The following is a 10,232-nucleotide window of genomic DNA, read 5'->3' on the forward strand; positions in this document are numbered from 1 at the left end:
TATTCCAGTTGACTGATATCTTTTTCTCTGAGGAGATAGGCAAACAAAGCAGCTTTCTGGTATTCTTGTTTGCTGAGAGAATCAGTGAACCTGTGTAAATCAATATGACAACCATAGATTTTGTGGAAAGAGCCAGTCTAGTAATTAAAGCACCAGGCTAGAAACCAGGAAATGGTGCATTCTGGTCCTGCCTTAGGCACAAAAGCCAGATGGATGACTTTGGGGCAGTCAATCTCTCTCAGCCCAAGTCATCTGACTAGGTTGTTCTTGTGGGGAAAGTAGAAGGAAAAAAGGGTATTAGGTATGTTGAGTTACTTATTAAAAAAAATAGCAAAGGTGCGATATAACTAAATAAATAAGTAGAAAATATAAAACAGATATAGAATATACTAAGTATTAGAAGATGAATATAATGCAGTTTACAGAATGGTTTCAGTATTTATGAGAAATATTTATTCCACTTTCTCTATAGTGGAAAGAAAATAGATTCTCCATCTATAGTAGAAAGGGGAAATAGTGGCATGGATCATATCATGCAGATTGATCTTCTTTTCTCTCTCTCTCTTTCTCTATTCCAGCTCCTGCAGAGATTTTGGATGTGGCAGAAGAAGAAAAGTAAGTCCATTCTATGTTATGATGGCAGAAAATCATAAGGGAACTTGTATAGTGGTTGTTTTTTTTTCAGTTGACCCAGTTCTTTATATATGGGTGCATGTGTATTTATGTATTCACCTGTTCATTCATTTATTCATTCAAATTTGTATGGCCACCAGGGGTGGGTTCTGGCAGCTGCTACACCCGGTTTGATCAGGCTCACGCCGCGCACGTATGTGCACTACAAAAAAAATAGCACATGGGCAGAAGCAAAAAATGAGATGGTGGCGCCATCGGCGGCGCTGGCAGAACCGGTTCAGGGGCATGGCAGGCCTGGGTCGCTGCTGGTTCCAGCAACCCAGACCACCAAGCTACTACCACTTCGCTGAACCAGTCCTGAACCAGTAGGAACCCACCACTGATGGCCACCCATGCAATATTTGACTCTAGACTAGGGGTCTCCAACCTTGGCAACTTTAAGACTTGTGGACTTCAACTCCCAGAATTCCTAAGCCAGATTTACTTTGCTCTGCTGTGCTGGCTGAGGAATTCTGGGAGTTGAAGTCCACAAGTCTTTAAAGTTGCAAAGGTTGGAGACCCCTGCTCTAGACAGTCTTGTATGTGGGGAAGGATAGTTCAACCTTGCAGTCTGTCCTTTGGGATCATGGCTTTGACAGCTGTCATACTTAATAGTTGTGTTGTAAGCATAAATACTTATGTCTAAAAAAAAAATCAGTAGAAGGTTACTCTTTTTCCTTATCCCTGTCCTCTAAAATCCCAGCTTCCTCTGATGCTTAGTATTGACTTTGAAAGAGGATTTGTGACTGTGGATTTTCCTGCCAGCAGCTCTACTTGTAGAAAAGGTGGGCAGCCTGCAGGTCATCAGAGAATTCTGCTGCAAGAGAATTACAGAAGAACTTCAGTAGACCAGAAATCTCCAGAGTCATAACTTTATTTCTTGATGCCACATTCACCCTCAAGTTGCTATTTTCTCCAAATAGCTTAAAAAAAAAAAAGCTAAGTCTGACTTGCTAGGGAGGACTTTCCCTCTTTGTTGTCTGTCCTTCAGCCTTTCTTCCTAGCTGATGTAAGAACTGATCCCATGTTTTACGAAGGCCATGCAAACATTAACATACAAGAACCTGGTTCCAGCCAGGGCTTTGTTGGACCTTTATGTATTGTTTATCTTTTGGAACATAGTAGAGGAGGGTACATACTTTTGATGCCAGTTCTCCATTTTTATTTTCCTGTTAGTGGCGAGACGAGTTTGCATCAGGCTGCAGCCCTTCGTCAGCGGACCATCTGCCATTACATTGTGGAGGCTGGCGCTTCACTGATGAAAACAGATGTGCAGGTAAGAATTTCTTCTCCCCAATGGAGCCTTGAACATGAAGTGGAGTGAAATTTCTGTGTTCTGTTTCTGAGTTCAGAATCAAAACCAATCTTTTTATGTAGCAGAGTAGTGTATCCACAAGAAAGGATAGCTCAAGTGACTTCCTATCCCGCTATTTAATTAATTTTTCAGGCTAGGGAATTTAAATGTGCCGCTAACACACTGTTAGCGACACTTGAGAATTGTGTTAAATATATAAACCAGGTTCTCCTTCCCCCTCCCCCCGCCCAAAAAAGTCAGAACTGGAATTCATATCAGATGAGAATTCTGGAAGCTGTAAATCCCGTCTCCACTTGGGAGTTATACCAGATTGAGTAGATCAAATGGATCTTGAAAAGGTGCTGGCCAGGAAGGAAATGAATTATACTCAGTAGGAAAAGTAGACCGTGTATTAGATGAAGATAGATGTGGTAGTGAGTGGTCTGCTTCATTTAAGATAACAGCTTGGCAAATGGTTTTGGTCTGATCTCTTAAGCTGCCCATGTTGCAGAGGGTTTCTTCTCTAAATAGTAAATGCGGAATATCTCATTCCACCTTTTCCTTTTCCTAACTTTGTTGCAAAATTGCCTCACTGTAACTTTTTCTGACCCCAAGCTGTTGCTAAAAATTTAATTACTTTAATATCAGATAGCTGCAGAATCTTCAAATATCGAGATCCACGGCCATAGCTCTATTTTAATACCTAAGGCAAGGGACTTAAAGAAATAACTGAAGATCTTCTTTGGCACTGAGACTCCTAGTGGCTGACCTATCATATATATTTTCTGATGAATTGTCTATGCAATTCATAGTTGTGATTTGAAGCTGAATAGTAGTCATACCCAATGAAAACACATTGTGTCTCTTTTTTTGCAAAGTTTCTTGGGATTCATGAATTCATTTAGCTAGAATAGATCCTAATGGACTATAAAAGCATGGGAGCATGTCAAGCAAGCAATGAAATCTTTCACCAATTGCATGTAGATTTTTGTAGACAGTTCTGAGAGCTCCTTGAACCTCTAACTTTTCATCAGTGACATGGACATCATAATGTGACAGTTGTTGGAGTTGGAATTGGAATAGCCAACCAGAAAATGGTCCATGTGAGATTGCACTATGACAATATGAAACAGTTGCCAAGCGGTTGAATATGGTCACGTGATTATGGGGAGGTCATAATTATGCAAAACAGTCATCAGTCACATTTTTCAGTCACTACACAACTGTTATAGTCGAGGATTACCTGTAGAAGACTTTCAAGGTCCCTTCCAACTCTTACTCTGTACATTCGGTAAATAAGGGGGAGGAAAGTGAAGCTAAGAACTTATCTCTCTATCTCATCTACAGCTATAGCTACATTGTATAGCTATATCTATCTGTGGCTGCTTGTAAAGGAGGCATGTCTGTACCCCAGTATACTCCACTGAGTATAACTAGCCATTATTTCTGAAAAACATTTTGATTAATTGGATTCCTTCCTCCTTCCTTCCTTCCTTCCTTCATTCCTTCCTTCTTTCCTTCCTTCCTCCCTCCCTTCCTCCCTCCCTCCCTTCCTCCCACCCTCGCTTGCTTTCTGCTAGGAGGTGAGGGTCACAGTGGGAGACTTGTTCTTTCCCACTTTCAGTACAGGAGGCAGCTAGCCAGTTTTCCTTGGCCTTTCTCAGCAGCGTGTTTATTCAGTGCTGGTGAAGTGTGGGGGTTGTGAATGAGTGGGAGGGAGAGTTTGTGCTATGGGGGAAGAAAGGGGAGTCATGGCTGAAAACTGTTAACAGATTTAGTTTTTATGGAGTGCAGGAGTTCATTAGCGGACACAGTCCAGATGGCTGCAGTACGTTCGTGAAATATGAGCTTCTTGGGGATTTAGGAGAACTAGTAAGGCTGTGAGGATGATATTTCAGGGCCTCCCCAGGCATATACTTCACTCAGCCAGCACCCCCACACTCCTTCTTACTTTCTCAGAATGAGTAGACAAGCTATGAAGTTAAGAAACACAAGCTCATGTCAAACTTTTTCACTTTCCTTGTTTACACACTTGCAGTGAGAGGATATGGAAAAACAGGCTCCCCCTCCTAATATCCAGTTAAGGGGAACGGAGTGGGTATACAAACAGGCCCTTGAGGACTTATTTAGCTGTCAGTTGCTAATCTTCCAGAAACCCCAAAGCTTCCATCCAGGCAGACCATTCCAGTCTTATGGCTTTTTCCCCACATCTCTTGAGGCAAGACTGGAATCTGTGTATGTAGCTACAGCCCACCATTTGGGCCCCTTTTCTTTTCAGGGCTGCATGTGAATACAGATTACTTAGGATAACTAGTACGTGCATCTAATATAGGTGTCCTTATTTATGGGAATAGAACGCACAGTTCACAGAGTTCAAAGTTGATGTGAAAGGTCACAGAGGCATTATTATTTTTTGTCATTATACATGTACATGTTTTTTCCCAAACGCCATCACTCTGCTAAACAAATAATTCCCTCAACACTGTCAAACTATTCACTAAGGCTGCATTACTATTACTATTAGCCTCACCATTCCTATCACCCATCTCCTCTCCCACTTATGACTGCAGGACTGTAACTTGTTGCTTGTATCCTTAAGGTTTATATTGATATTGATTGTTTCCTGATTACTTATTTGTACCTATGACTATCATTAAGTGCTGTACCTTATGATTCTTGACGAATGTATCTTGTCTTTTTATGTACACTGAGAGCATATGCACCAAAGACAAATTCCTTGCGTGTCCAATCACACTTGGCCGATAAAGAATTCTATTCTCTATTGTATTCCACATCTGTAATATAAAAAGGGGGAGAAATATGCATTTTTGCATTCATTTGTCTCTTGCCCCAGTGTACAAATATAATGTGTGTGTGTTTGTATGTGCGCGCGCATGCACTTATCTATTTGTTTATGAGACAAGCAAGAGCTAGCAGCAGCCAAATGATCTGATGTTCCTGTCTGTGGGAGTTACATGGAGCCCGAAATTAAAATTAAATTATACAGTTCTTGGACACTTTTATAAATGATGTAATGCATGTAGCTATGTAAATATGATTTACAAATCTGTGGTTTTTTAAGAATACATTTTCCACATGGTACCCAAATTTGTTAGTTTAAAAATCCTAGATGAGACTGTTAACCCCCTCAAATTGCCAACCATTAGATGGGCCAAACATCTAATGGATCACAGCAGAGTTCAAAAATGAGGAGGAGGGTGAAATTCTGTGGTATCGAAGAGTTTTGCACTCCAGTCTATCCCTTTTGTTTCATCTTCTCACAGGGAGACACACCCAAGCACAGAGCTGAGAAGGCAAACGATCCCGACCTTGCTGCCTACCTCGAAAATCGACAGCACTATCAAATGATCCAGCGGGAGGATCAGGAAACAGCCGTGTAGCACTCAGCGTGCCTTCATCGTTTCCTGGGAGGGCAGAGAAGCCGAGTAGCGCGGGAACCTGGCTAGCCTTTTCTTTGAATGTCCATCACACAGAGGATCCAGAGTTTTCTGTTTGGGCTTGGCCACGTGCTGTTATTTATTCATGTAGTGGGTATTGAACAATGCTGACTGCCACATCCCTCACCGCCATCACATTCCATGGATGGATACCTCTGCCTGATACTTCATTCCTATCTGCTTCCAAGTTTTCTTGACCCTCGTTGCTGCTCTCAAAGCAGGAAAAACTACTCCCTTCTAGCTATTGGTGGAGCTCCGTTTCAGATACTTGCCCCACCCCCACGCCACCCTTGTGCAACCTTGTGATATCTCCGTAAAGGCAGCATCTGCAACCCCCTTTTAGATCCACTGAAGCTTCATCCCACCGATTCTGCTGATTTCCCAGCAGGGGGTATTGTCCTTCTCAATAGTTTCAAACCGTAGCAATGCGTATATTCTATACTGGAAATTTGCTAGCACAATTTTTGAGAAGGCATACAGAAGACACGCGTGTTTATTTGCTATAGCCCTTTCTTGTTATTCAGGCACTGTAGTATTCAATTACTTGTGTAAACTCTGGGTGACAGTCACATAGACAAGCAATCCAAGTTTCCAAAGCAAGCTATGGGCTTGGTTTGCATCCTCTCAGCACAATATATCCCTCTTCCTCCATTTCTTTTATTCCCTTTACGATGTTGTCCCTGTATTGCAAGCCCCATGCTATAAAGGGTGTTTATATATCTTGCAAAAACAGGGAACACCAGGTCAAATCCCACTCCTTTCAATTTAAGCTGCTGCAAGCTGAGTTTTGAGACTGCCGCACTAAATGTTTTGAGCAAAGTGCCTCCTCTCCAGGTTTCTTCCCCCTCCCCCCTTTTCTCTCTCTTTCCGGTCTTATATATTACCTCCTCCTGCTTTTTACATTCGCTGATTTAGGAAATAGCAGCCAGTTGTAAGCATATTCAAAATATGTTTGGAAAGGTTGAAGTTTGCTGAAAAGGGGATAAAAATCTCAAGTCGAAAAGGCCATTGGTACTTGCCATACCTAAGGACAAAGCATTATCAGTACAGAAATTACCTTTTCATTTTCAGGAGATAGGAGTAACTATAAAACGCATCAGTATAAAGGGAACTATTCCTATCAGCTAGCGTTAATGGCACATTTTATCCAGGGGCTTGTAGTGACGGTAGTAGTAATAAATGGAAAAGTTCCTGTACAGCCATCTGGCCCCTGGATTTGGTTCCTAGACTCATGCATAGGCACAGGATACCCACATCAATTTATAATATTTTGGTGCACAGACTTAACAATGTGCAAGTCCTATGAGCACAATTATAGGCAGATCCTAATTATAAACCTGAGATGTTTTGTTTACCCAAGTCTTCCATCACTACCTGTCCCTTTTTTTTGGGGGGGGGGGTTCTAAAGCAAAGCAACCCAACACTTAAAACTTCCCAACACTTAATGTTCAGAGAATGTGATATAAACATGCTGTTCTACCTGAACAGTTCAGATTAAATAATTTGATTGTTCTACTTGGTCAAGAAGAGTGAACTGAAACTGGACCAAAGGGGGTTTGGGGCAAGAATTCTTAAATCTCATTGAAACTATGGATTCTGTTCTGAAATTGTTGAAAAATAGGTGGCTTTCTGAGGACACTGGATCACAAATGTAAGGACCCATAGAAAAAAGTTTTGTGCACAAAATATATTTAAATCGAGGCATCTTAAAAGAGCAGGAGAAACAAGCTGCCGGTGAAATTGGCATGCAAAACTTACCAGGGATCATCTTCCATTGATGCAAGAGTTTGACTTTAGAAGAGAAGAGGCTTTGAAGTCATGATTCTCCCTAATTTGAGGAGGCTCAATGAAATTAGAGTCAAGAATTTCATACCTTTCACTCAGATGTGTAAGAATACCCTGTATCTGACTGGAAGCTTATCCTCCTTCAAGGCTGGGTTTGCCTGCCTTCTGTATCTAATGCTTTTAAGATTGAGATGCTAAATATCTCTGATAGCGCCTGAGGCTTGAAAAGATAGCCAAGTGTCCATTTGAACCCATTCTAGGAGCTGGCTTTTTCCATCTGGTAAACGTGGTGCTAAGCAAAGGATAATACCCCAAAGCAGACTGCACTCTGACCACAGGTCCCAGGCAAAATGCAAATTGTTCTAAATCAGAAACACATGTCATCTCTTTGACATCACCCCTCCTTTCCTCTCCAGAGATGTGGTAGAACAGCCAAAACATTTGGGCATCCGAGGATGGTGCTGACTCACAGCTGCACCCTATCAAGCCTAACTGGTTGCTTCAGCTAGGCCTTTGGCCTTGTACAGCCCACTGCCGTGCCAATAATGGCGACTTCTCATCCTGCATGACATGGCTATATTGTAGGTCAACTGAAGAGAATGCATCATTGCTTTGCTCTAAACTAGGAGGACTCATGCTCTGGATTTTTAAAATTGTAAACATTCCTCTATATACAAGCTGGCTCCCTAAATGTGTTTTATAGCCCCATAGGTCTGCTATCTTCTCTTCCTCCCTTTTCTATGTCTTCTTAAACTTTGTACAGGTAGTTCAAAAGCACACTGTTTCCTCATCTCTAAATGTTTGTTTGTGCATGTGTGTGTGTCCTAAGCTGAGTTGCTGTGCAATTCAAACCTTGGCTTGTTCTACTCCAAGGGGGAAGGAGTGTGTTTGAGAGTGTTTTTTCCCCCTGTGCAATACCTGATTCTGATTTCCTAGATTTGGACTAGTAGGACACCTTTTGGTTTGATTGTTTTGGTTTGGTTTTATTTTTTTAATGTAACTACATTGGAAGCTTGTGCTTCTGACTTACTCTTTGACAGTTTTAATGTTTTGTTGAGTTTTGCCAATAAAATAGAAGGATGAACATTTTACTTCCCCTCTCTTGTTGTTTTTTTTCAAAGCACATCCCTTTCTCATACATGGTATTTATTTATTTTTAAAATACTTTATTCCCTTAAAAAGGAATAACTAACCCCATTTTGCAATTCCTGTGTGTTGGAAATGACTTTTAGGCATAGATGAAAACCACAGAACAAACTTAGCTGCCCCTCTACTCCATTCTTGTCTTCACAAAAGATGGATGAATTGGGCTCTTAGCAGGTATTTTAGCTTTTTTTTTTTTGCTACTGTTTCAAATAGCATAAAAAGAAAACAAAAAGTGACATGACAATGACTTTTTTTTGCTTCCATTCCAGCACCAATGCTGAATTACAGGTGCTGGTAGCTAGCTGTTCCAACAAATAATCCAACATTAAAATGTATGTGTGCTGGTTATTTAACATACTGAATAGACGACTTCCTGGAGGAAAAAAGAGTTATCTTCAGGTGTTTCAGGAAATGTAACTGTGTTGGTGTCATCTCTTTGTTTTAGTTTTCTCTTTGAAAACTAATATATTGTGACATGGAGTTTTGTACTAACTCAACAGAGGCAGGAGTGTTTTGTGACCTTCAGGTAGAGCTGGGGTTCTGAAGAACAGTCATAAACACTGAACTGGATTTCAAGAACTGGGAATGGAAAACCTTTTCGGTTGAAGTAACTCTCCTCTGTCATAAAGGGAGATTGATTACGCCATTTATTTAACCAGACTCAGAAATGCAGTTTACAACTTCTGCTCATTTTCTGCCCTAAAAACTTCATTCATAGATAGGCATAGTGTCATGTATAATTATTCCAATTAAATTTTCAGTTTTCTTTAAATAACTATGGTATATATACACACATCTCTCTTATCTCTCATCTGACCCAGCAATCTATTTGGATTCCTTCTTAATAATGCAAAAATAATGTTGGTGTTAGGAACAGACCATCATCAGCCTGAAAGCATTCCATTTTCAGTGTTGCCATCCTCACCAATAGATGTTGGCATATGGTCAGGGTCAGACACCAACACCGCACCCACCCACCCCATTTTTTGATTAGTGAAATCCATTATTTTTCTAATTATTTTGTTCTCTAAAGGTTACTGGGGTTGGTTTGAGTAATGTGGTGGTATATTCAGCAGGAAACTGGAATTTCTTTAGCCTCTCTCCCAATTTTGTGGACAATTAATAAAACCTACTGTAAACTGAACAAAATCAATTGTGCTGTGCCCCCAATTACCCTACCAATTACTTTTTCGCCACCTGATTTGGGGTGCTAGAATGGCTTGTGAAATGCCCTCCCTTTGTTAGGTGTTATGTTACTCAAACTGATGAGAGAAGGAACAAATGTTTTAAAACATTTAAAAATGTTTTCCCTTCAGCAGGGAAAAAGTTCCACCAAGATTTGTTTTTCTAAGATCACGAAGGCATTTTTATAATACCTTTAAAAGCTTCAATCTTCTGGACATCTTGGAATATCTCTGCTCGCATCCAGTACTTGCATCCTATACCCAGAAGTCCTAACCATTTTTTTTCTTGAATAAATCATGTGTGGTTCAGTAGGACTTGTTTCCGTATAAATTTACTTCAGATTACAGCTGCAATTCAACACTCGAAACTATGGGAGGGGGCCAGTCTTTGTTTAACTGAAGTGATTAGTTCTGTGCCTAGAGTAGAAACTCCCTGAAGGCTATAACATCAATTTTATTCTGGCAGGGGTGCAGGCCTCAAAAGGAGCCTTGCATTCAGAAACCAGACTTTCCTTTTCATTCATCACAGACTTAATACTTGTTCATAATATCTCTTGGGATTTTTTTATCAGCAATGTTTCATTTGGAAACTCTAAAGCAACCCTTTTGGGCATTTGTGCTACAGTGTCCATAAACCGCCTGTTCCTATCTAATAAAGAATTGGTAGCTTCAAAGTTGAAGCCTGCTTTTAAT

At 40.6% G+C, this 10,232-nt stretch overlaps 1 protein-coding gene across 1 annotated transcript in view; it reads left to right on the forward strand.

The window, feature by feature from the left end:
* The window catches only part of DGKZ (diacylglycerol kinase zeta), a 46,416-nt gene extending 38,116 nt beyond the window's left edge, over positions 1–8,300 (forward strand). Inside the window, 3 exon segments of the mRNA XM_032226781.1 lie at positions 579–615; positions 1,849–1,948; positions 5,251–8,300. Coding sequence (XP_032082672.1) covers positions 579–615; positions 1,849–1,948; positions 5,251–5,367 — 254 coding nt within the window. The 3' untranslated portion in view covers positions 5,368–8,300.
* The last annotated feature ends 1,932 nt before the right edge of the window (positions 8,301–10,232 follow it).

Source organism: Thamnophis elegans, chromosome 1 (assembly GCF_009769535.1).
Source record: "Thamnophis elegans isolate rThaEle1 chromosome 1, rThaEle1.pri, whole genome shotgun sequence".
Lineage (NCBI taxonomy): Eukaryota > Metazoa > Chordata > Lepidosauria > Squamata > Colubridae > Thamnophis > Thamnophis elegans.